The sequence below is a fragment of the Myxine glutinosa genome, chromosome 5 (assembly GCF_964187855.1).
Source record: "Myxine glutinosa chromosome 5, kmMyxGlut1.1, whole genome shotgun sequence".
NCBI lineage: Eukaryota > Metazoa > Chordata > Myxini > Myxiniformes > Myxinidae > Myxine > Myxine glutinosa.
The window spans coordinates 165,370,000-165,397,522 of record NC_136265.1 but is presented as its reverse complement, the minus strand read 5'-3'; the positions used below and the strand labels follow the sequence as shown (position 1 = coordinate 165,397,522).

Sequence of the window (27,523 nt, the reverse complement as noted above, 5' to 3'; positions counted from 1 at the left end):
CTCCCCGCATCTCTGGACCGGACCGTGTTGATTCTGCTCCTGAGCCAAGGTGCACCTTGTGCTATCGACTGCCTGTCCTTCCTTGCCATCAATCCCTGTGTAAGTCAGTCTTGTCCCGTTTGTCTGTGGTCTGTCGGGGATAGATAAGATTGTACCTAAGTGCCCATCTTTTCTGTGCTTTACCTCTTACCTTGTAATCTATCCCTTTTCTGCACCACCAATTATATCCTCCTCCGGAGGTCTTGAGAACTGTACCCCTTGTGTCGTTTCATTTATCCCAGCCATTGTGTCCTTTCCATCATTGATTTAGCGTAGCGCGATTCGGCCAACGTTCGAGTGGAATCGGGTGAGTTGGGGGTAATCGGGTAAACTGTGCGAACACGGCGGCCATTCCGCTCGGTCAAGCAACATCTTAAGTCGTGTCCGTAACAATATGTATATAAAGTATGTTTATAAACGTAACAGTATAGTATGTATATATTTGTGCGATATGAATTAAATGTCTTTGATAGGGACCGGTAATTCCGCCAGGGGCGCTGCGCGCACTACTTACGTCACGCTGTGCAGCCCTCTATATATATATCAGTCATGAAGCCCTCTATATATATATATATATGTATATATATATATATATATATTGTTGCGGTTTTGAGAACCCACACAGGTAACATCATTAAAGGTTAAAGGTTGCACCCCATAGGTAGGCCACATGCAACACGTAGGTCACCTTAGGACGTTAGTTATTTCATAGTATGTGTTTAGGATAAGGCCATATCCAATAGTTGCATCTGCATTGCGTAAAACAAATAAGGGTAGGCCCCATTCGTTCATTTTTGCAGCCTCCCTTCCATCGACGCCATTAAGCGCTTGCCAGTCTTTACATCGCCCTCGCCCTTTAGGTTGCCAGCAGCCGTCGCGACCTCGTTGGGCTTCCGCTCAAACCAGCCCAAAGGCCACAAGGTAAGGCCCGAAAAGGGGGCGGAGCGCAATGGTGGAGGTGCGGCCACGTCAAGCAGCCATCAAGGCAGAGCCGGTAAGCCCTCACCAGCCAACCAGGGCTCGAGGGAGATCGCCTGACAGGGTGTGGCTAGAGATTCGAGAGGGTTCGCTGGGCGTGGCAATATAACCCCTTGCGCGAGGCCCCCACCTCAGTTATGAGGGGAGGGAGGGCTTGAACATTGTACCTGAGTTGTGAGAACGGACGCAACTGTGATCATTGACCTTGAGTTACGAGAGAGAGAGACGCGCTGTGGCAACAAGCTTTACAGAGGGCGGGCGCGCGGCACGCATCGCAGAGAACTGCAGCGTGCAGAAGGACATTGGGGAAGTGGCGCATCCAGCGTAGTAATACCGGGAGCGCGTCTAAAGGCGCCGGACACATATTACGTACACCGTCTGATCGCCAGCTTACCTATCCCCCGCTGTATAATTGTCCATTTTGCGCCTACACCACGGGGAGAGCTGCCGGCCGTCTTTCATCAATCTGCACGGTACGAGTCGGGGACCGAACGAGCTGTGGACCCTTGGACCCTCAACCCGACCATCTTCAAACCCCGTGTGAGTGACCCTGAGAGTGAGTCTGAGAGTGAACGGGCCCGTGTCCAGGGAATGAGTTAAGACTGTTTTTAAAGCTGCCCTAGTATCTGCTTCTTCCTCTTCATTGTACATTCTTTCTTTCTTTTCCTCTTCTTAATTGTACAAAGTGTTAATACATTGCCTGTTCTTCCTGGTTTCCTCTCAATTCGACCGTATCAGTCTTTTCTTCAATTGGGTAAGCGTGGCACGATTAGGAACCGCTTAGAATCGGGTCTAGTCATTGTTAACGGCCCGAATCGCGGCTCGCTTCGCTCGGCGTGTCCACCAACGCCGTGGTTCGGGCGGGAGTTATTTCCTTGCTTCACGGTCGGTGTTAGTACTGAGGTAATAGGACTAATTCGACCAACAACCCGATTTAACACCGACCGGAAGGAACATGATAACTTCGGGATCGCGTCGGCCAGTAAAAGGACAAGGGGATTAATCCCCCCTTGATAAGGGGAAGGCCGACGTCAGAGATCCGCAACAATATATATATATATATATATATTGTCCTGTATGCCGGGGTATAGACCCCTGACAAACGAAGAATACCCGAACAGGCTGTTAACTCCGAGACGATATCCAATGGCAATGTGGTGGCGCGCGCGGGATCGAAGAACGACGAAGCGCTTATTCTGACAGAAGACGGGTTTAGGGTTTTTTTTTTTGGTTTTTTTTTTTTGTATACTGAATCGAGGCTCGTGAAAGAGCTAACATTTACTTCACAAACAAATCGACCAGACAAACAAAATACACAAAAAGAGGGAGCGGAAGACAAGATGGGGAGAAAAGGGGAAGCACACAAACACAACATCCGAGAGCAGGGAGATGTGTGGAAGGGAGAGGGCCGGGGGGGAGGAGGCATGGGAAGGGGGGGGGGGGAGGGAGAAGTATAAAGCACAAGGACACCAAGGACTTCCAGGACAGAAGTTGGTATTTCAAAAAGGGGAATTGGGGTGAAATTAGCGGGGGTAGAAAAGATCAAGGTTTTGGATGGGGGAAGATAAGAGATGGTGGTGAACAGCTGTTTTAAAGACTTGGAGGGTGGAGTGGGATTGAAGAGAGTGAGGGAGTTTGTTCCAGAGGCGGGAGAAAAGAGGAATGAATGAGTGAAGGTGAGCAGAGAGTCTTGATTTTGGCAGTTTAACCAAAAGAGGGTTGCAGGCAGATCTTGTGCGACCTGTAGGAATATTTGCGGGACAGAGCCCAGAGAGAGCTGGGGGGCAAGGCCAGAGAGGAGTCGGTAGAAGACGGAAAGACCACCAACCTGCCTGCGGTGAGTGAGTGAGAGGCCCTTGGAGTTAGCTTCATCGCGGGAGATTCCAATGATTCTGAATGCGTTGGTTTCAACAGCGCGAAGGCGAGCTAGGTGTGAGGCAGGAGCACCAGCCCAGAGGGGAGAGCAGTATTCCATTGAGCTGCGGATGAAAGCCTTGTATGTGGTGAGGAGCTCAGGTGTGCCAAGGAAGGACTTCGCACGACGGAGGATGCCCAGTCGGCGACTGGCTTTGGAGGCCAGATTTGAAATGTGGTTTTTCCAGGAAAGATCATGGCAGATAGTGAGACCCAAAAGCTTGAGTGACAGAACTTCTTGGAGAGGATTATTCAGAAAGTGGATGGGAGGGTTGTCCAGTCGGTCTTTTCAGAGAGACATCGTAAGAGTGTGAGATTTGTCAGGATTGAAAGACATGTTCCACTTGTTTGCCCAGTCTGTGATTTTGTCACGGTCTGCAGAGAGTGAGGAGGCTGCAGACTGCCGATCTGAGGGATGAAGAATGGAGCGACAGAGAGTAGAGTCGTCAGCAAAGAGATAGAGAGGATTTTCAAGAGAGTCAGAGAGATTATTGATGAAGACCAGAAAAGGCACAGGGCCCAGAACACTGCCTTGGGGAACTCCAGCCTGAACAGGAAGAGGAGATGAGAGAAACCCATTCAGGGCCACACGTTGACTACGACTAGAGAGGAAGTCCGCCAGCCATGCATGGAGATTTCCATGGATACCAAAAGAGGAGAGTTTGGTGAGCAGAGCGGGGTGCCAGACTGTATCGAAGGCACGTGATATGTCAAGGGAGACTGCTCTAATTTCCTGTTTGGCATTGAGGACCTCCATCCATTGTTGAGAAAGCAGAAGCAGCATGTCCAGAGTGGAGTGTCCAGGTCTGAAACCAAATTGATGATCAGAGATCAAGCCATTGGAGAAGAGGAAAGATTTCATATCTGAAGCAATGATGGATTCCATGACCTTGCTGATAATTGGGAGAAGGCTGATTGGTCTGTAGTTGCTGGGATCTGTTTTTGCACCTTTTTTGTGCAAAGCGGTGATGTTGGCAGATTTCCAAGCAGATGGAAGATGACCTTGAGCAAAAGAGAGGGTGAAGAGAACAGAGAGAGGGAGTGAAAGAGCGGAAGAACATGATTTTAGGACCCGTGGGCTGATGCCGTCAGGTCCAGTTGCAGAATCAGAGTCGAGGGTTGACAGACACTTTTCCACCTTGTCAGGAGGAAAGGACACAGAGTCCAGGAGCAGCTGGGTACGACTGGGTACGGTGGGTACAGAGAGGGATGGGTTTGGGACACAAGATTTAGAGGCAAACACAGAGTTGAGGCATTCAGCTTTTTCACGTGTGGAGTCAGCTGTGTAGCCGTTTGAGGTGAGGGAGGGGATGGAGGGGGAACAAACACCAGAAACAGATTTGACCAGACGCCACCAGGATTTGGAAGAGGGAGACAGATAAGAGAGTTCGGTCTTGAGAACGGAGAGATTTTGTTTCCTTGCTCTCCTGAGGGTGGACACACACTTGTTTCGGGCTTTGTGAAAGGAAATGAGATTTCCTTCCGTTGGAATTGCTTTCCAGGAGACGAAAGCAAGTTGTTTCTGGGCAATAGCCTCACCACAAGATTCCGTGTACCATGGACGGGAGGAAGGGTATGACAACTGAAGACGAGAAGGGATAAAACTGTGCATGAGAGAGAGCAATTTACTTTGGAAGAATTCCCAGGATGAGTTGATGTCAGAGGCAGTAGAGATGGGAGACCAGTCCAGATGATTGATGGCTGCTTGAAGACCGTGCCAGTTGGCCTGAGTGAAATGCCAGACTCGTCGACGCTGAGGAGGCTCTCTGAAAATGGTCAGAGAGATGTCCACTTTAACAAGCACATGATCAGAAGAGCCGATTGGAGCAGAAGAAGAGCAGCAGACATTTTCAGGGAAGTTAGTCATAACCAAGTCCAGAAGAGAAGATTCTCCGTTGACTGAGATCCGGGTTGGGAAATTGACAGATTGTGTCAGTCCCAGTGAGTCACAGAAGTCCTTTGCTGAAGAGCCATGGCTGGTGAGAGAGGTACCCACCCCCAGCCAACTGGCATGGTGACAGTTGAAATCACCACATATGAGGAAGAGAGAGTTGGGATGGGTAGATAGAAGTTGGTCCATATTATCAGACAGCGAGATGTAGATGGAGTCATCACTGTTTGGTGGACGGTACAACACGCATATGAACAAAAGGTGGGAGCGAAGGGGAAGCCGTAGCCAAAGGTATTCCTGGTGGTGAGGTGGAGAGAGGGCAGTGCAGGGCGAGTGAGGAAGAGAGTTTTTTATAAAGATAGCAACCCCACCTCCAGAACGAGGCTCAGGTCTATCATACCGGAGGAGGGAGTAACCTGGGAGAGATACCAAGGAATCAGAGACATCATGAAGGAGGAAGGTTTCTGTTAAGCAGATCACGTCTGGTTTGTCAGAAGCAACCTGTATGGAGAGATCAGTTAAGTTTGAGCGAAGGCCCCGGATGTTTGAGGTCCATACTGTTAAGGAAGAGGAAGGGGGAGCATCGGATACAGAACAGGGGGGGGGGGGGGGGGAGCGGTAGGGCAGGATGTGGAAGAGGAGGAAGAGGTAGGGAGAGCTGTTGCAGGTGTGTCAGAGATTACAGAATAGCTTGGAGAAAGGGTAGAATGGGGCGGACAAAAGGTTTGATGGTGTTTGGGTGAGGCGCAGTGAGGTGTTATTTGAGGAGGGGGAAGAGTGAGGCAGAAGGTTGAGGAAGATGAAGGTGAAAGTTGGAAGGGGGAAGAAGCGGGGAGGACACTTTGAGGAGGAGGGGTGAGAGGGGAGTCTAGGAGGGGAGGAGTGAGGGAGAGTCTCGGAGGGGAGGGGTGTGGGGGGAGTTTAGGAGGGAAGGGGCAGGGGGGGAGATTTGAAAGGGATGGGTGTTTGGGAAGATTTGGGGGGGAGGGGCAAGGGGGAAGATTTGACAGAAATGGGTGATGGGGAAGATTTGGAGGGGAGGGGTGAGATTGGATTTTGAAAAGTGTACGATTTATGGGAAACGAACATTTATTGCAAAATGAGTTTCTTGAGACATTCGAGTCAAAAATACGTTTGAGGACGCTGAAGGATGGGTGGAGTTCTGGAGAGTTTAGGGAATGAATGAAAGATGCACTGTAAGAGATGGAATTTTTTTTTTGAATGAATAGAATTGGTGAGCAAGTCGAAAGCATCCTTTTATAGAAGAAGTAGAAAAAAGTGTTATCGAATATGACATAATAATAAAGTTCTTCAGGGGACAGATGAAACATGTATTAACAACTTGATCACGTGATCTCGAACAACGTGGTCGAAGAACGAAAGAACAAATAACGAAGAACGAAAGAGCAAAAGAACGAAGAACGAAAGAACAAATAAGAACGTACAAGCGGATAAGAACAGGGAAGGGAAAAAAAATTTTGGTTTTTTTTTGGAGATTTTAAAACAAGGGAGTATGGGTGAAAAGACCGTGAAAAACAGAGACAGACAGTAGTTGCAGCGCGATCGAAGAACCGCTGAGACAAAAAACAAAAGCCTCAAGCCAAGGTCTGAGGACACGGTAGCCTACTACTACTAGCACTACACTAGGCCTCAGAATACACGATACGAAAAAAAACCGACGATTCTGTACACAGGTATGAAAAACCAACACCGAGAAACCTATTAAAGTCACCCCAATAGGTACATACACCGAAAGAAAGATAAAGATACGCCGAAAACACAAATGTGAAAGATCACTTAGCCTCGAAAGCGTGAGCGCATGGAACAGCTTCGAAAAGACGTGACCTCGCCGTGATCTCCTGGATCTCGCCCAGGGTTTAATTCCGAACCCACGAATAAACAACAAAACTATAATGTAACAACAATAATTATATATAAGGGAAAGGGAAAATATTCCCTTTCAATATTAGAAAAGGGAAAGGAAAGGCGGCATGCAGCGCTGGCACAAACACTTCCATCATGGCAACAATATGCCATCCATAAGACCAAGCAGCTGCCGAAAACTAAACACTGTCAATCCTGTCATCATGGCGTCATCGGAGTCATCACACAGGACTGGGAGTGATGAAACTTTGAAGGGCCAAAGTTTACTTAAAAAGAGGAAGGCAACCACAAAAAGGATGTGTGTCTTTCGTGACAAATGCCAATGGCTGCTTTCCACCAGTTATGACTGGTTGATGAAGGATACTGTAGCGGTTACCGCTGGGTATACACAATCGCCTTGCACCTACCGAGGACGCGGCCAGGGAGCGATCACCATGCCGGGCTCGTCCAGGCCGCCCGGACAGGCCCGGACGCGCCTCTCCCGGGCATGCCTGGACTCGCCGTTCCCAGGCTCGCCCGAGCCGTCCGGGCACGCCCGGTCTCGTCTTTCCCGGGCATGCCCAGACTCGCCGTTCCAGGGCTCGCCCAGGACACCCGGGCATGCCCGCTCTCGCCTTTCCAGGGCTCGCCCAGGACGCCCCGGCATGTCCAGACTCACCTTTCCAGGACTCGCCCAGGACGCCTGGGCACGCCCAGCCTCGCCTTTCCAGGGCTCGCCTAAGACGCCCGTGCATGCCCGCTCTCGCCTTTCCAGGGCTCGCCCAGGACGCCCGGGCATGTCCAGACTCGCCTTTCCAGGGCTCGCCCAGGACGCCCGGTCTCGCCTTTCCCGGGCAAACGCTCCGGCATGATGTGTATATATATTGCTGCCCGATAAACGGGCTTTACAGAGTGTGCCGGGTTGTGTACGAATAAACATGCTTTGAACTCATCCAAATGGCCTCGTTCTCTCGCCGTCCACGACTCCTAAACTGGTGACCTCGACTACCCCCGAACAGATTCGGGGGCTGCACGACTCCTAAACTGATGACCCCTAAACTGGTGACCTCGACTACCCCCGAACGGATTCGGGGGCTGCACGACTCCTAAACTGATGACCCCTAAACTGGTGACCTTGACTACCCCCGAACGGATTCGGGGGCTGCAAACGAACACGGCGGTTTCGATCGCGCTGCCGGAGTTTTGGAGCCGGCGAGCGGCCATGTGGTTCGCGCACCGCGCTCGGCTCCTCCTCTACGACCGGAGGGGCGACCCCGCTCGAGGACCGTCCGAAGGAACGCAGTTACGCGATGTGGGTGGCACTGCTGCTCATGTCTTGCGCGCGCTCTGACGTTCGCGGCACGGCTGCTTCGTTACCTTCGCGCGCACTGCTGTTCGTCACCTTCGCCCAACTTCAGCCTACAACTACAGCCGCAACTACTTCTCCGATCCTGCATCCTCGGGAGGCCCGCGAGGAACCTCGGCAGCCTCCCCCAAGGCCTTGATCAGCCCCTCGGTTGGCTCAACCGCTTTTCGCGTGCACCGACGCCGAGCACTGCTTGAGCCTCTCGGCACTGCACCCGCGAACTGCAACCTCGGGAGGCCCACGAGGAACCTCGGCAGCCTCCCCCAAGGACTTGACCAGCCCCTCGGTCGGCTCAACCCCGGTCCTACGTCCCCCCAGCGCTTCGCACAGCGGAGTACGTCGCGGCGAGGCCGCCCCCCGTCCACAGTTCCCCCCGCACGACCACCCACCACCGCACCGGACCCCCCCACGACCCTCCAGGGGTCGCTTCGGCCGGGTCATCAGGACCCCCCTTAAATTGACCCTGCCGGTGCAAGTCGATTCTGGAGGGGCGTGTGTAGCGGTTACCGCTGGGTATACACAATCGCCTTGCACCTACCGAGGACGCGGCCAGGGAGCGATCACCATGCCGGGCTCGTCCAGGCCGCCCGGACAGGCCCAGACGCGCCTATCCCGGGCATGCCCGGACTCGCCGTTCCCAGGCTCGCCCGAGCTGCCCGGGCACGCCCGGTCTCGTCTTTCCTGGGCATGCCCAGACTCGCCGTTCCAGGGCTCGCCCAGGACATCCGGGCATGCCCGCTCTCGCCTTTCCAGGGCTCACCCAGGATGCTCGGGCATGTCCAGACTCGCCTTTCCAGGACTCGCCCAGGACGCCCAGGCACGCCCGGTCTCGCCTTTCCCGGGCAAACGCTCCGGCATGATGTGTATATATATTGCTGCCCGATAAACGGGCTTTACAGAGTGTGCCGGGTTCTGTACGAATAAACATGCTTTGAACTCAACCAAATGGCCTCGTTCTCTCGCCGTCCACGACTCCTAAAATACTGAAAATTGTCATGCAGCTTCTTCTTCTTTTTTTTTTTGTATACAGAATCGAGGCTCGTGAAAGAGCTAAGAGAGTACGCTCGTGGAGTACAGTAAGTATGCTTACTGTATGAGCTAAGACAGTATGCTTACTGTACAGCATGCTCGTGGAGTTTTCCATTTCCCATGGTTTCTATGATGAATATTGCATTTGCTTACCAATGTTGAAGGGTGTTGATCAAGATCAAACGGTTTCAGGTAAATGGAAGCAGGTATTTGCAGCAAGTAAGGAGTTGAAAAACCTGTACCCTCTGATTAATTTTGCCTTGAGCACACCCACATCAAACGTTCGTGTTGAGCGAGTGTTCTCGCTGATGGGACAAAGGTGGGGTGGTTGTCGGAGCAGGTTTAGTGTTGATCTCATGAAAGCTGAACTGCAGGTTGCATGCATGCAATGTACAAGTGCCACATCGTGATTTCATGGCCTTTGCCAAATCTAATCCTGGTCTGTTTAGGGCTGTTGCATCAAATGCAAAGTATAAGAAATAAATGTGCACAAACCATCTGATAAGACATACAGTGTTATGCTTGAGCAATTGTTCAATTTACCTTTTGGTATTTTTTGTCGTATTGCAATATTGTATTCTGAAACCTCGAGAAAATTGTGAAGCAGAGTGGACTTGTTCGGTAATTTGTCAAAAAGCAAAAAAAATCTACTTCAAGCTGTAATTGTTTTTAATTTATAAGTTTCACCCTCAAACGTTTGAATCCATTTAAACGATGTAATATTGTTTGTACGTTTCCCACAATAACCTGTGCATTCACACTGGGACCGACGACCGTATAATGCTTAATGGGCAACGGGGCCTACGGCATCCGCTTGACCCATGCCCGAGTGTCCCGTATTTTTTTCCCCTCGGACCAGGTCACCGATGATGACGATGATGGGCTTTCGTTCATTGGGGGAGGTACTTCGGGCTGAGTTAGGCAGTTTCCTCGCTCACCTTGAGCTTGATTAAGCCAAATTCTGAAGGCCTCGTCGTAGGGATGTGCACGGTGCGAGGCTCTGCAAAGTGTTCTTCATAAAGTCGATCTTCCGGAGAATTTAGTATTTCAGGTTTTAGATATACACGGTATATCACTATATGTTTGTAGAATAAAGAAGTCACTGGACGTTCGCCCTAAAACCGTTAATACAACAGGAATCTTCTTCTTCTTGTTGAGAAAAATAACTGTTCCTTTACTACCTTTTTATTCCTTCCGATAACATTATGTTAAGTGTTAACTGCCAGGGTAAGGGAGCTGCGGCTATGTTACAACTAATTACGATTATTAAATAATATTACTAATACTTTTCCGAGTTGCTAATCGTGTTTCTCTGCCTTCCACTGTAATCACCGAATAAATTTAATAAATTTAAAATAGGCTCAACCTGTTAAGTTTATATTTTAAAATAATATATTAATAAAGAATAATCGCCAATTAATGTCGAAAATACGCAAAACTCAGTCGAGCCACTCAATGTACAGATGTACTCCCTTTGGAGCAACGAAGCCGAGTACACCGCCCAGTCGTGAATCGCGAGGTTCAGTGAATAGTTTAAATTATCGGCTACTTTTTTTTTGGATTATTTTCAATGAGCTGTTCCAGCCTATAACGACGATGATCATTTTATGTGGCGTGCATCTAGTTGAACGTTAGTTCAAGTTATTAATATATTTACAGAGTGGACGCAGCTTTGGGTAATTTGTCGTTATCAACGGCCGCCGCCATTTTAGCGCGGTGAAAACAACTCCTTGGCAACGATTTGACCGCCATTGCTTAAGTGATGCTATTCGTAATTTTTGTTGTGTAGGCCGCCCGTGTGTCGTTCAATTTCCTAGAAAATCTTAGTAACGATGCCAAACATCGTTATGAGGTGAGATTGAATGCGATTGAGCGATAAAAGTGTCCTTCTAAGCATCTAGCAGATGTTTGGCTTGACGATCCCAAGTCATGGCCACATATTGAGTCCTGGCAAAAGTACCCGGAGTTGCCCGGCAACGAAGAGTCGCTTCGTGATGGGAATATTGAGAGAGGAGGAGCTTGAGAAGAGGAGAGGGAAGAGGGAGGGGATTTTCGGGGGGAGCGTGGGGGATGGATGATGAGGAGAGGGGAGCGAAAGGGCATGCCCTCTGTAACTTTGTCCTCCTGATGAAGTCATTAAGACAGAAACAGCATTGGCTGGAACTGGTGTTAATATGAACTTGTGAAAATCCATGTGACCACGTACACTGCCCATTTGGGTGGTGGTCCCTGGTACGACCCTGTGAAGATCTTTCTTGCATGGGAGGAGAAGCAATTGGGCAACCTTGAGTTGAGACCTCATTAGCAACCGCTGTTGATGGTATTGCGTTGGGTAGAGTTAAACTAGGTCCATCTGCTTTCGCATTAGTCAGTTGATGTTATAGATTTCACGGTGATTTTGGCAAAGAGTATGTCACTGGGATTGACACAATCTGTCAATTTCCCGACCCGGATCTCAGCCAATGGAGTATCTTCTCTTCTAGACTTGGTTATGACAAACTTCCCTGCTAATGTCTGCTGCTCTTCTTCTGCTCCAATCGGTTCTTCTGATCATGTGCTTGTCAAAGTGGACATCTCTCTGGCCATTCTCAGAGAGCCTCCTCAGCGTCGACGAGTCTGGCATTTCACTCAGGCCGACTGGGACGGTCTTCAAGCAGCCATCAATCGTCTGGATTGGTCTCCCATCTCCACTGCCTCTGACATCAATTCTTCCTGGGAATTCTTCCAAAGCAAACTGATCTCTCTCATGCACAGATTTATCCCATCTCGCCTTCAATTGTCTTACCCTTCCTCCCGTCCATGGTACACTGAATCTTGTGGTGAGGCAGTTGCCCTGAAACAACTTGCCTTTGCCTCTTGGAAGGCTAATCCAACTGAAGGAAATCTCAGTTCCTTCCACCAAGCTCGGAACAAGTGTGTGTCTACCCTCAGGAGTGCCAGGAAGCACTATCTCTCCTCACTCAAGAATGAACTCTCAAACCTGTCTCCTTCCTCCAAATCCTGGTGGCGTCTGGTCAAATCCGTTTCTGGTGTTTGTTCCCCCTCCATCCCCTCCCTTACCTCAAATGGCCACACAGTTGACATCGCACGTGACAAAGCCGAATGCCTCAACTCTGTGTTCGCCTCGAAATCCTTAGTCCCAAACCCATCTCTCTCTGTTCCCACCTTTCCCAGTCGAACCCAACTGCTCCTGGACTCTGTGTCCTTCTTTCCTGACAAGGTGGAGGAGATTTTGTCAAACCTCGACTCTGATTCTGCAACTGGACCAGACGGCATCAGCCCACGGGTCCTAAAATCCTGCTCTGCCGCTCTGTCTCACCCTCTCTCTGTTCTTTTCACCCTATCTTTTGCTCAAGGTCATCTGCCAGCATCCTGGAAATCAGCTAACATTACCGCTTTACACAAAAAAGGTGCAAAAACAGATCCTTGCAACTACAGACCAATCAGCCTGCTCCCAATTATCAGCAAAGTCATGGAATCCATCATTGCTTCGGATATGAAATCTTTCCTCTTCTCCAATGGCTTGATCTCTGATCATCAATTTGGTTTCAGACCAGGTCACTCTACTCTGGACATGCTGCTTCTGCTGTCTCAACAATGGATGGAGGTCCTCAATGCCAAACAGGAAATCAGAGCTGTCTCCCTTGACATATCAAGGGCCTTTGATACGGTCTGGCACCCAGCTCTGCTCACCAAACTCTCCTCCTATGGTATCCATGGAAATCTCCATGCATGGCTTGCGGACTTCCTCTCTGGTCGTAGTCAACGTGTAGCCCTGAATGGATTTCTCTCATCTCCCCTTCCTGTTCAGGCTGGAGTTCCCCAAGGAAGTGTGCTGGGCCCTGTGCTTTTTCTGGTCTTTATCAATGATCTCTCTGACTCTCTGGAAAATCCTCTCTATCTCTTTGCTGATGACTCCACTCTCTGCCGCTCCATTCCTCTTCCCTCAGATCGGCAGTCTGCAGCCTCCTCACTCTCTGAAGACCTGGACAAAATCACAGACTGGTCAAACAAGTGGAACATGTCTTTCAATCCTGACAAATCTCACTCTCTTACTATGTCTCTCCGAAAAGATCGACTGGACAACCCTCCCATCTACTTTCTCAACAATCCTCTCCAAGAAGTTCTGTCACTCAAGCTTTTGGGTCTCACTATCTGCCATGATCTTTCTTGGGAAAACCACATTTCCAAGCTGGCCTCCAAAGCCAGTCGCCGACTGGGCATCCTCCGTCGTGCGAAGTCCTTCCTCGGCACACCTGAGCTCCTCACCACATACAAGGCTTTCATCCGCAGCTCAATGGAATACTGTTCTCCCCTATGGGCTGGTGCTCCTGCCTCACACCTGGCTCGGCTTCACGCTGTTGAATCCAAAGCTTTCAAAATCATTGGAATCTCCCGCGATGAAGCTATCTCTGAGGGCCTTTCACTCACTCACCGCAGGCAGGTAGGTGGCCTTTCTGTCTTCTACCGACTCCTCTCCGGCCTTGCTCCACCAGCTCTCTCTGTGCTCTGTCCCCCAAATATTCCTACAGGTCGCACAAGATCTGCCAGCAACCCTCTGATGGTTAAACTGCCGAAATCTCGGCTCTCTGCTCACCTTCACTCTTTCATTCCTCTTTTCTCCCACCTGTGGAACAAACTCCCACACTCCCTTCAATCCCTCTCCTCCCTCCAGGTCTTTAAAACAGCTGTTCACCACCATCTCTTATCTTCCCCGATCCATAACCTTGATCTTTTCTACCCCCACTAATTCACCCCAGATCCACCTTGTTTGAAATTCCAACTTCTTTCCTGGAAATCCTGGCAGTGTCCATATGTTTATACCTCTCCCACCCCCCCCCCCCCCTTCACATGCCTCCCCCCCTTCACATGCCTCCCCCCCAAAGCCCTCTCCCTCCCACAGATCTCTCGATGTCTCCATGTCTCTCGGTGCCTGCTCTCAAATGTTGTGTTTGTGTCCTTCCCCCTCTCTCCCCATCTTGTCTACCGCTCCCGATGTTATTTGTTTTATGTGTCTGTCTTTCTGTGTGATTAATGTTCGCTCTTTCACGAGCCTTGATCTTGTATACAAAAAAAAAGGAAAAAAAAAGAAAAAAAAAGTAGGTGAGTTATCGCCGGCATCCTGGCAAAAATTCCAAAACTCTTGCCATCTAACCTCCATCGACCACTGACTACATCAGCGGCACTGCTGGAGTCCCAGCAATGATCAAAACCAGCAGCTACCTGCTGCAAGAGGGATGTATCCAAAGGTGGACAGCGGTTGTTTTCACCCCTATCTGTCTTTCTGTGTGCAGGATATCTAAAAAAGTTGTGGACACATTTGCACGAAATTTGGTGGACAAGTTGGCTATGCGACAAGGACGAAATGATTCGATGTTGGTGAAGATCCGGATGCAGATCTGGACTATCAGTGGGATACAAAATGTAAACTGTTAAACATGGCAGTGTCGAGTTAGCTCTACCGTGTGTCGTTATAGTTTATCATTGTAATAATTGGTAGTGAGACACAGACCCAAAGTCTATCTTGGCAAAGATTTTGGAGAGATTTGCACAGACATGATGTTGTGGAATATTTGTTGTGGTAAGGGGTATCTATTTATTATGTATGTATGAGGAGTGTTGGACCGTTGTGTTTAGCGAAAGGGAAAAGGATAAATATTTCACTATATTGATATTCGTAATAAATAGATGGCCCCTTAAAAGGAATGCAGTATGATTTGTCTTTACATCAGACTTACAGCATTAAAATATTATTTTCAGTTAACTTTGGTCTTCCTTCTTCACACCAGTAAAACTGGACATCATCAAGTGCTGTGTCATCTCCAGCAGTCGTCCATTCTTCTATTTTAGTGCGCAGACCACAGATGGCCTTTCCTCCACAGTCATTACTCCATGACCCATAAGCATAGATCCGTCTGAGCATCTGAAGTTAACGTTGTTTGCACCTGTGTCATCTCCAGCACCTTGTGAGGTCTCGACTCGCATGCGGAATGCCAACAAGTAACCAGATGGACACCACTGAGGCTGTGTCCAGCAACCCCACCTGTCCGACACAAGATACAAGGACAATATCGTGGTGTTGTTCCAATTGTTAAGAAATCAGTCATCAATTTATAGTTGTGAGGCCATCTATTAGCGTTATAGATACCGCGGTGTCCTTCGTGAAGAGTAGGTGAGTTATCGCCGGCATCCTGAACAAATGACAAATTCGTGCTCTTACCTACAGGGGCCACTGCATCAGTGGTACAGCTGCACCGCCAGCAATTTCTGCCACAATATGCATGGGCACTATAAACAGTGTGCATGTGCATGCCCCAGTAATGAATGCTTCAACAAGCAGGATGAAGTTGTTTGATTAATCTGTTAAATATGTTTTACATCATAAACTAGAGCGGCACTCAATAGAGAGCATACCTCCATCTGGTTGGCCATATCACTCAATGGTGAAGAATCACTTTAAATATTCTACTGGCTGGATCCGGATCCAGATCTTCACCAAAATTGAATCGCTTCTTCCTTGTCACAGACACAACCCGTCCAACAAGTTTCGTCCAAATCCGTCCATATCTTTTTGAAATATCCTGCTATGTATCGTTTTTGGCCCTATCTCCCAATGGCGAGGAATCACTTAATAAATTAAATAATTCTCATATCCGGATCTATATTCAGATCTTCACCAAAATCGAATAGATTCTTCCTTGTCAGACACCCAACCGGTCCACCAAGTTTCCTCCAAATCCGTCCACAACTTTGAGATATCCTGTTCACAGGCAGACAACCAAACAGGGGTGAAAACGTAACCTATGTCTACCTTCGGTGGCGGAGGTAAAGATATCAAGGAAATTGAAAGGGAAGGTTCTGATGTGTGTAACGCCGGTCTACCATTACGTGTTGGAAACTGTGGCACTGACAGACACCAACAGATGCTGCAGGTTTGCGAGAACAACTGGGTCAGGAGGATTGCAGGAGTGAAGAGGGTGGATAAAAGGAAGATGGATGAACTGAGGGAGGAGATTGGTGTGCAGATGGGCTAGATGGAGAGATTGGTGAAATTCTGGCTGAGATGGGCTGGACACGGTGCAGATGGGGAAGAGAGTCCCCCGGGATTAGCCGGTGCGGAGTTTTGTGCGTGTATCATGGTGAAAAGTGTCCTAAGTTTTGGAGTTCTGTTTTAAGTATACATATTCTGATTCATATTCAAATTTAGCAAACGAGGAAGTTCCAATGCTTCAATATGGATCAATAATGACTGTCCTGACCTCTTGGGCTGCCTGTATCAAGCGGTTCGGTGCTGAAGTTATGCCTCTGAGGCCTACGTGGTTCTACAGTGACCGACCCTCTGATAGTCATGGTGATGGCGAGGTGCACCCTCTCTCCCCTGCCAGCATGCCCCTGTTCGTGAATGTGGTGGTTTTAGTGATGTCCTGGTTCATGACCTTTCAGGCTGCTCCTGCAGTGGCCGGGAGGCTTGTGGCGGTGGGTTTGATCGGCTGGGGTTTGAGCAAGGATAGTGATGGAAGAATGCCTGAAGCCTTGGGAGTCGTGAATGGTGCCATATTATTGGCTCTGCATTGTGCCCTCATGCCTGTCCATGCCCCCCTTGGGCTGCTGGCAAGACGGGGACTGTCATGGATGTTTCACGGATTCTGCTCAGGGCTGCACTCCTGGCTCTGTGTTGCGTGCTTCTCCTCGGGTTTGCCAATGACGTTTTGGGCCTGCCTTGGCATCGCAGACTGGTCCTGCCTTCCTGCCAGGGCTGCCCTCCCTCTGGTCGCCGTCAGGCCCACCACCGTGCACGTTCCCGAGATAGCTAAACAATGCTAAGCAATGTTAACCCCTATAAGTCATTTCCCAACAATACATACAACTGCGGAAGTGTTGTGTATGGTCAAAATGAAAGGTCTTGCTTTGTAAACTTTTGTCATGCCATGGAACTCTTTGTAAAGGTAAACATAAATAAATGCAATTGAGTAAATATCCTTTAACTTGCAGATATAAAGGACTGACAAACAAAAGAATGAAGTACGGTTTCAAATTTAAATTGAACAGAACTACACCTGTTAGTGATTTGCAAAAACTCGTGACAGCAAGACCACATTAAAGAGAATAACCTCTCTACAAAGTCTGTACATTACCTGTAATGGCTTCACAAAACGTGTCACGTGTTACGACTGCCAAGCCTTGTTAAAACAATGGATTTTATTCAACTGAAAGACGATGTGTGTGGGGAGCGAGATATGGAGGACGTTTCGAGCATTACCCTTTCGTCGAGCAAGAGAGACCAGGTGAACTCGAGTCCAAAAAGTGCACAGCAATGTCCACGCATGTCGGGCATTCTGAAATACATCTTCCAGGTAGGAATTACACCGGCGATCCGGCACACACAAAACCTTACATGAAAAGAAGAAATTCCGTTAAGAGTAAAACATACATCAGAAAGAAAACCTCAGATCTCATTCCACGTTTCTCCTCCAACGAGTGGGCAAAAAGTGGATTTTGACTGATTTTGTTTTGTCCACTTCAGGCAAAGCAATGGCAAAAAATAAAAATTAGATACTCTATTGGTCTCTGTAAGACAAGGCCACGAGGGACGGCAAGTGCCAATGAAGGTGCTCCAGGTAGTTGGATCCAGAAGACGTGCTGAAGGTTGCCATTATCCATTCACACAAATGAATATTTGAACATGGTAGGTTCGAACTACACAGGTAGTTATTCAGGGCTCAATGACAAGTATTATACACAACTAAGAAAAAAAGGAAGCACAAAAAAGAATAATAATACATGAGGGAACAGACATGAGAGCCGCGAATGTCTCTGGCCATACAATCGTGGCCAAAAATATTAGCACACTTGCACTTTTTTCAAATAACTCACAAATTTCTCTAAAAAATAAGTTAAATTGACAAAAGTATTTGGTCTCCACAATTCTTTATTTCACTGTTATTACATAACCTTTGTTTTTGAATCAGAACTTAATATATCCTTTTATATCATAAAATAAAAAGAAACGGCATTGACAAAATTATTGACACCCCAGACTTAATATTTGGTAGCACGGCCTTTGCACAAAATAACTGCAGTCAAGCGCTTCCCATAGCCATGAATGAGCTTCCTACACCTCTCTACTGGCAGTTTGGCCCACTCTTCTTGTGAAAACTGCTCCAGTTCTCTCAGATTTTAAGGGTGCCTTCTCCCAACTGCTGTTTTCAGATCTCCCCACAGGTGTTCAATGGGATTTAGATCTGGACATTGCTGGCCACTTCAGAACAGTCCAGCGTTTTGTCTTGAACCATTCCTGGGTGCTCGTTGTAGTGTATTTGTGGTCATTGTTCTGCTGCAAGACCCATGACCGTCAAATGAGACCCAGCTTTCTGACACTGGGTTGCACATTGCACTCCAAAATGCCTTGGTACTCTCCTGATTTCATGATGCCATGCACACATTCAAGGTACTCAGTGCCAGTAGTCCGTGGGCTGAGTAGGGTTTACATGCACCCCCCCCCCCCCACAACTTAACTTCCCGGGTATGTCGATGTACCCCCCACCCTAGGGGTTAGGAAAAACCATGTTAACAGAAAAAAAACTCATTCCCAAGATACCTCCCACGCATATTTTGATGTTACCCCCCCTGTGTCAGTGATTTCCGAAAATTAGGGGTAGGCGAAATTCAAATGGCCATAACTTTTTACCTAGTCATCCTATGGTTGCATATGACCCCTCAAAATGTTTGTCCTGGGACACTCTTTACAATGATATGTGTTATATGCAAATGAGGTCACTAATGAGGTCACCAGAGGTCAAACTATGAGGGAATGAGTTTTTTTTTCTGTTAACATGGTTTTTCCTAACCCCGAGGGTGGGGGGTACATGGACATACCCGGGAGGTTAAGTTGTGGGGGGGTGCATGTAAACCCTACTCAGCCCACGGACTACAGAGGCAGCACAGCAACCCCAAAACATCACTGAACCTCCTCCATGTTTGACTGCAGGAAAGGTGTTCTTTTCTTTGAAGGCTTCATTTTGTCTTCTGTAAACAGAGATTATGTGCTTTTCCAAAAAGCTCTAATTTGGTCTCGTCTGTCCACAGGACATTCTCCCAGAAGGATTTTGGCTTGTTCAGGTGTGTTTTGGCAAACTCCAGCTGGGCTTTCTCAGGAGTGGGGTCCTCCTGGGTCTCCTACCATGGAACCCCCTTTCATTGAGTTGGTGACGGATGGTACAAGTTGAAACTGTCGTACCTTGTGTCTGAAGGTCAGCTTGAATCTGTTTAGCAGTTGAGCGAGGTGCTTTCTCCACCATTCAAACAATCCTTCGCTTCAATATCCGATCAAGTTTTATCTTGCGGCCATGTCCAGGGAGGTTGGCTGCAGTGCCGTGGGCCTTACATTTCCTGACAACATTGCGTGCGGTGGACACAGGAACATCAAGGTCTCTGGAGATGAACTTGTAGTCTTGAGATTGTCCATGCTTAGCTACAATATTTTGTCTGACCTCCTCAGACAATTCTCTGGTTTTTTTTGTTTTCTCCATGCTCATTGCGGTACACACAGACACAAAACAGCAAAATGACTCCTTTTCTCGATTCAAACTGGTGGAATGAGTGATTTTTATTTTGCAGGCACCTGCAACTCACCACAGGTGAGTTCAATTCCAAAGTAAAGGATAATCAACTGTTTGACATCTAATTATTTCTAACAACTTCTAAAAGGTGCCAATAATATTGTCCGGGCCATTTTAGGATTTCTGTGTGGAATAAGCTAAGATTTCGTAATTTTTAAAGCTTTTTTGTTTTGTTCCACTGCAAACCAAATAAATACATATGTGGATACCAAAATATATTTTTAATTTCAACAATTTTCTGGAAGAAATGATGCATTATTTGAAAACAGTGCAAGGGTGCCAATATTTTTGGCGATGACTATGTCTAGCATTTGATATCCTTTGATATCACAGGCAAATATCCAGCCATGCTCTCCAAACTCTCCTCTTATGGCATCCAAGGCCACCTCCACACATGGATTACTGACTTCCTCTCCTCTCTTCGGCAACGTGTGGCTCAATGGGATCCTCATCTCCTCTCCCTGTCAAGGCCAGAGTGGTCCAAGGCAGTGTTCTGGGTCCAGTCCTATTCCTGATCTTCATCAATGATCTGTCTCTAAAATCCTTGTCTATTTGCTGATGACCACGCCCTCTGCTGGCGATTCTATAAGTCATCCTTCAGACAGGCTGAAGCCTATTCCCTCTTTTCAGACCTTGATAGAATCACAAGCTTGGCAAACACTTGGAATGTCTTTCAATCCTGACAAATCGCACACTCTCACAATCTGTCTCTCTGAAAAGACCGTCTGGCAAACCTTCCAATCTACTTTCTTAACAGTGAAATTCATTCAATCAAACGTTTGGGCTCATGGTCAGCTGTGGCCTTTCCTGGGCTGTCAGGAAAGATGCTGTAAACCTGATATGAAAGCTGTCATCCAAGTCAGTTGCAAACTTCTGTTCTGCAAAGTATTTCCTTGGCAAATCTGAACTTTTTTCCAGGTTAGAAGGCCTTAAACCACAGCTCAATCGAGCACTGCTCTCCCTTTTGGGTTAACACTCCTGCCACATGCCTTTCTCAGATTGATGGAATGGAAACCAAAGCTCTCAAAATCACTACCTCCATTCATTTGTTTTTTCCTTTATCCCACCTGTGTAACAAACTTTCTCAGTCTGTTCAATCCCATTTCTCCATTCAGGCCTTCAATATGCCTGTTCATCACCACATCAGGTCATCCGTCATTCATACTCATGATATTGTCAACATCCATTAATGCTTTCCTCCCCCCGACCCTTCAAGCCCACCAATTCATTTCCAAATTGTGCTTTTCCTCCTTTCCTCTCCTTCACCTCTCGTTTGTTGTTCCATCCAGTTTTCCATTCCTCTTATTGCTAGGTTTGAGCTTGTATTTACCTTGTTCACCTCCTATATCATCCTCTTCTTGATGTCATCCTTCCACATGCCCATTCTGCCTCAAAGTGTCCCTATATACCTTGCTGTTGTTGTTTTTCCCCTCTTTCCACTGTTCTTCTTTTGGTAAGTTCTGGTCTGTTCTTTGCTCTAGCTCTTCCATGAGTCTCGAATTGGTATCAAATAAATACATTTTAAAAAAGGAAACGCACTGGCAAATTTCCAGCAGCGAATCACAAAATTCTAAGTCGCATGGATAACGTTGTATCAATGTACCACAGCAATGGTTCTGTACCAAATTTTGTTTGGAAGGGAAAATCCAGCTGATAAAATTACATGCAGTAGGGCTACATACAATGTTCTTGGTCATCATCGACGGGGATCCAAGTCAATGATCCAACATGTTTCAAGTGGACCACAAACGTCACCACGTAGCCGACGGTTTTGGAAGAATTGGTGGTGGACAGGATGAAACGCTTGCAAAATATTTGGGGTAGATGTCCAGCGGATGAGACATCTCGACACTGGGGATCTTTTGACGCTTCAGTGCACGATCCAGGCGCCCACTGGAGATGCCGAGAGTGCCTAGAAAGAGCAGTTTGCACACCTGCACAGGTCCCGTTTCCAACGAGAAAATGTAACAGCGAGTGTGCTGTCGGCGTGACAACTGAGGCTTCGCCTTGTTGTAGTGTCGCTGGACCGGCATCTCAGACACCGAGCTGCACAAGAAGAGGTCCTGCTCCATTTTATTGGTCATCCTCCAGAAGGTGTCAAAGAGTTGGCGTCTGTGGTCACAGTGGACGCTTTCCATGCAGCGTTTGGGACAGCAGGCACCATCGGGTTTCATCCGCTTGTCTGGTACCAGACGGTTGGACGAAGTTGTGTTTTTGTTTCTTGTGTCCCATAATGTTTTGTCGACGCTTCGTTTCCGGGCTTCAGGCTCTAACCTAAGTCTTTTTCTTTTTGTCTTCAAATCATTAATTGCATCATCACCTGAAAGGATAAAGAGAATCAAAAAAGCATTTAATACGCCACTTCAGTTCAATGGGAAGAAAATATTATTTTAAGATAAACCGTTAAAAAAAAACATCCCCATCCCTTACACATCCCAACAATTAATTTGAAGAAATCTCTGGTGAGAATAAATTGAAGTTTTTTTTATTTTGCTTCCCATCAAGGTAAGTCCCAAAGCAGTTTTTCTTGAAAATAAAATTAATTAAAACAAGAACGATACTCTTCGACGTCACATCGATCGATATGCTTCCACCCACATTATTACATCATTATAATACTTGTACGAAGTTTGATTTAAATCCATGCATCTATTCTTAAGTTATCAAATTTTTACCTGACATGCCCTCTGACTTTTGATCTGTTGATGCCATAATCCAATCAGTTCATCTTTGCATCATATATACTTTTACCAAATTTGCTCAAAATCCCATCAAGTTATTGCGGTAACAGCATTTTTACCTACCATGACCTCTGACCTAGTGACCCCAAAATATAATCAGTTCATCTTTACCTCATTATATATACATGCACGAAGTTTGACTAAGATCCCGACAGCCACTCTCAAGTTATTGCTGTAACAAAAACCTATCACAGATGGACGGACGGACAGACAGCCGGATGGACAACCGAAAAACATAATGCCATAATGACTTCATAATTTACAAAAAAAAAAAATTATCTTAAATTAATTAAAAGAGGAAACCTGCTTTTATGAAATCCAATGCTGGACATGCAGGCATAAATAAATAAAGACTCCACAGAGCAGTTTGAACCAATAAAAACTGTCGCAGAATGAAACCTGCATGTCATCCTTAATGAGAGCAGGTTATTCCAATGACTGTGCAATCTCATGGATATACAGGAACCTGTGTGTTCACCTTAGGGCTGTTACCATTATGCTACAGTAAAGATCCTGCTAACAGATCAAAAATCGGATACGCTAATGCAAGATGAATACATCGAGTCAATGCAATCACATTTTGCCTCAATCGACCAAACTTAATGATTCCTCTTCGAGGAGCATTTTTCAACTGGAATCGAGGAATTGAACAAATTGCATTGTACGTGCTGTGTTTACAGACGGACTGAAACCAAATGGTTTTTCGAAGCTGTCCCGATCTTCACGCACGCTCGAAGTTAAGTAATTGTTCACAATTGTATTTTTGTCGAAACTGTATTTATCTTACGTGTGTGTACCTGTAGTGCGTCCCGAGGAAGATTTATCGGTGTTAATCTTTCATACCTGTATAAAATAGTCGAGTATTTCGTGCCACGTTATTTTGCGGCCTAGTTCTTGAAGCTTCCCACCTTGAGGCTTTGTTTTCTCCCAGTGGTCGATTGTGGTCCTTCTACTCTCGTTCTCTCAGTTTTTCCCACTATTTTCACCCCATACTTCCTTGTTTAAATTCTTAACTTTAAAAAAAATTTTTTTTCCTTCTTTGTTCTTTTCATTCGTTCGTTCTTCGACCATGTGTTTCACCCCCATTTCACCCCCATTTACACGCCATTCCCCAGATCTGTTTTGCCCTGTTCCTTTCGCTGACACCTTTTGCCCTGTTCACATGACTCGTGGTTGTCCCTCCAGGCTCCCTCTCCCCGTTGGTATTTTTGTGAATATAAGATCGTTCTTCACGGTTCTGTTTAAATATGTTTAAACTTTCCCCTGCAGTGTTTTATTCAGTGGTATATTACAACACGCTGTTTTTCTTCCTATTTAAAAGGCTCTTTTCAATTTCCTCTCCAACTCATTCCACTTCAAAAAAAAAATTCAATCATCATTCTAAATCACCACATGCTCGAAATTCACATTCATTCCACCCCTCCTCCATCGTTCTTAAATGGATTGCTAACTTGAAAATCACAATAAACCCAATTTGTTATAAATGTTCGTCTTTCATTAATCATCCACTTTCTATGCTCTCCCCTTGCCCCTCTCCTCCAAATCTCCCCCCTTGCCCCTCCCCTCCAAAACTCCCCCCTTGCCCCTCCCCTCCAAAACTCCCCCTAACCCCTCCCCTTCAAAACTCCCCCCCAACCCCTCCCCTTCAAATCTCCCCCCCGACCATCCCTCTCCAATTCTCCCCCCTCCTACCTCCTCCTCAAAGCTGCCTCCTCCCCACTTCATCTCCCTTCTATCTCATACCACCACCTCCCCCAACCTTCTACTTTCCTCTGCCCCCCCCCCCCTCAAAGAACCCCTCACTGTGCCTCATCCCATCACCATCAAACCTTTCGTCCTCCTCATCCTTCCCTTTCTTGTAACTCTTCTGTAATCTCTGGCACACTATAAACTGCTCTCCCTGCCTCCCCCTCTCATCCTTAATCTGACCCTACCCCTCCCCTCCCCTCCCCTCAACTGCACCTGATGCTCCCCCTCTCTCCTCATTAACGATATGGACCTCAAACATCCAGGGCCTTCGCTCAAACCTGATTGATCTCTCCATTCAGGTTGCTTCTGACAATCCAGACTTGATCTGCTAAACAGAAACTTTTCTCCTTCAAGATGTCTCTGATTCCTTAATATCTCTTCCTGGTTACTCCCTCCTCCGGTATGATGGACCTGAGCCTCGTCCTGGTGGTGGGGGTGCTATCTTTATCAAAAACTCTCTTCCTCACTCTCCCTGCACTGCGCTCTCTCTACCCCACCCCCAGGAGTACCTCTGGCTACGGCTTCCTCTGCGCTCCCACCTTTTGTTCATATGCGTTCTGTACCGTCCTCCAAACAGTGATGACTCGATTTACATTTCGCTGCCTGACAACATGGACCAGCTTCTATCAACTCATCCCAACTCTCTTTTCCTCATATGTGGCGACTTCAACTGTCATCATGCCAGCTGGCTGGGTGTGCATTCCTCTCTCACCAGCCATGGCACCTCAGCAAATGACTTCTGTGACTCATTGGGACCGACACAATCTGTCAATTTCCCGACCCGGATCTAAGTCAATGGAGTATCTTCTCTTCTAGACTTGGTTATGACAAACTTCCCTGCAAATCTCTGCTGCTCTTCTTCTGCTCCAATCGGTTCTTCTGATCATGTGCTTGTTAAAGTGGACATCTCTCTGGCCATTCTCAGAGAGCCTCCTTAGCGTCGACGAGTCTGGCATTTCACTCAGCCCGACTGGCATGGGCTGCAAGCAGCCATCAATCATCTGGACTGGTCTCCCATCTCTACTGCCTCTGACATCAATTCTTCCTGGGAATTCTTCCAAAGCAAACTGCTCTCTCTCATGCACAGATTTATCCCATCTCGTCTTCAGTTGTCTTACACTTCCTCCCGTCCATGGTACACTGAATCTTGTGGTGAGGCAGTTGCCCTGAAACAACTTGCCTTTGCCTCTTGGAAGGCAAATCCAACTGAAGGCAATCTCAATTCCTTCCACCAAGCTCGGAACAAGTGTGTCTACCCTCAGGCGTGCCAGGAAGCACTCACTATCTCTCCACACACAAGAATGAACTCTAAAACCTTTCTCCTTCCTCCAAATCCTGGTGGCGTCTGGTCAAATCCGTTTCTGGTGTTTGTTCCCCCTCCATCCCCGCCCTCACCTCAAATGGCTACAGAGTTGACACTAGGGCTGTCAACCGATCCGAGACCGGGACGAAATCCCGGCGGTTTCGGCTTTCGAGACGGTCTCGGGACGGTCCCGAGATAAATTGATTGACACAATTTCTCGGTAAAAAAATCCCGGTTAAAATTCCAACTTCTTGCAGATATTTTCCATAATAGAGGCATTTATTGAGCCTTGCTTTCATTACTCTGCTTCTGCACAAGCATCATTTTTCGCAAGTGCAGCTGAACTGACACAAACGATGATAGATAAAGTAAACTCACTGTTCCAGGATTTTCCCCTCGTCAACAAACAATGCACTGCAAACGAATCCGAATTCCGAATCCGGATCTTCACCAACATCTAATCATGTCGTCCTTGTCACACACGCTGCATCTCCACAAAATTTCGTCCGAATCCGTCCACAACTTTTTGAGATATTGTGTTCACAAACAAACGGACAAACAGACAGGAGTGAAAACATAACCTCCATCCACCTTTGGTGGCGGAGGTAACGAAATCAGGATGAAGGTCACAATGAAAATCCGCCGCATCGCGGCTTTATTTAAACCGTTGAATCCTTCCGCCGTATCACTCCGCCTCGCCCCACTACGCTGCGGTCACATGTCCGTCCTTGGAGACGAGTTACGGGATGTGGTTGCTATGGTCTTTTGCACATTAATATCGAGGGACTCGCTCGAGGCCCCGTGAATGGAGGGACGATGTTTATTTAGATTAAAAACACGTTTATAACGGATTATTCTACACACAATGTATTAATACAAGTACAATACATTATGTAGTTTTATGAAATGAGTTTTTGATGAACGTTTATGTTTAATTGCAACGCTAAATCTATACATTGTAAGAATCCCTCGGGGTTTGGTTTGACGGTTTGAATGTGAAAGTATTTTGGTTATCTCATCTCCACTTTAGGCTTGATAAGTTGATTACGTTTACTTTAGTCACAGAGTCAAAATAAGGAGGGGGGGGGGGGGGGGGTGATCACTACACCGCCTGCTTTATAATTTACTAGCAGAAGTACCCGGCATTGCCGGGCGGGGGAGGGGAGGGGGACGGGGGGGGGAGGGGAGGGGGAGGGGAGGGGAACGGGGGGGGGGAGGGGAGGGGAACGGGGGGGGGGGGGGGAGCGAGCCCCTTGGCGATCACAACTCACAAAATGATAATGAAACTCCAACCGGGACTCGAATATGCCTGGGCAGAAACATTTTCTCCCTCTCTGACATTCCGAGCAAGAAATTACACGACAATACAAACTGTAATGAGATAACCCGGTCCCATCGGTGGCCGATCATCTGCATGTAAGCGGTGTATTTTATTTCATCCCGGTAAATGGAAGCTAAGTCGGAATTTAAGTACTCAACATCAAAAAATTAATTTTTTTCATTGTTGTTTATATATTGTAATGAAATTCCATTATTTTTGAAGCCTTATTATTTTTTATTTTTTTATTTTTTTTTACTTTGCCGGGAACCGAGCCGATCCGAGATCCCGTTATGAAAATTGAAAATTTATCGAGACGGTTCCGAGACGGGATTTTGAATCTCGCTAACAGCACTAGTTGACACCGCACGTGACAAAGCCGAATGCCTCAACTCTGTGTTTGCCTCAAAATCTTGTGTCCCAAACCCATCTCTCTGTTCCCACCTTACCCAGTCAAACCCAACTGCTCCTGGACTCTGTCATTCTCTCCTGACAAGGTGGAGAAGTTTTTGTCAAACCTCGACTCTGATTCTGCAACTGGACCAGACGGCATCAGCCCACGGGTCCTAAAATCCTGCTCTGCCGCTCTATCTCACCCTCTCTCTGTTCTTTTCACCCTCTCTTTTGCTCAAGGTCATCTGTCAGCATCTTGGAAATCAGCAAACATTACCGCTTTACACAAAAAGGTGCAAAAACAGATCCTTGCAACTACA

The 27,523-nt window shown here is 47.3% G+C and overlaps 2 protein-coding genes across 2 annotated transcripts in view; both read right to left on the bottom strand.

Annotated features, from left to right (window-relative positions):
* The window catches only part of LOC137426794 (uncharacterized), a 150,189-nt gene extending 132,730 nt beyond the window's left edge, over nucleotides 1-17,459 (bottom strand). Inside the window, exons 1-2 of the mRNA XM_068115692.2 lie at nucleotides 17,341-17,459; nucleotides 15,026-15,123 (exon numbers count right to left, since the gene is read on the bottom strand). Coding sequence (XP_067971793.1) covers nucleotides 15,026-15,034 — 9 coding nt within the window. The 5' untranslated portion in view covers nucleotides 15,035-15,123; nucleotides 17,341-17,459. The remainder of the gene's footprint in view (nucleotides 1-15,025; nucleotides 15,124-17,340) is intronic.
* A 2,206-nt stretch (nucleotides 17,460-19,665) lies between these two features.
* The window catches only part of LOC137426788 (uncharacterized), a 41,358-nt gene continuing 33,500 nt past the window's right edge, over nucleotides 19,666-27,523 (bottom strand). Inside the window, exon 5 of the mRNA XM_068115675.2 lies at nucleotides 19,666-22,019. Within this exon, the coding sequence (XP_067971776.1) occupies nucleotides 21,451-22,019 (569 nt within the window). The 3' untranslated portion in view covers nucleotides 19,666-21,450. The remainder of the gene's footprint in view (nucleotides 22,020-27,523) is intronic.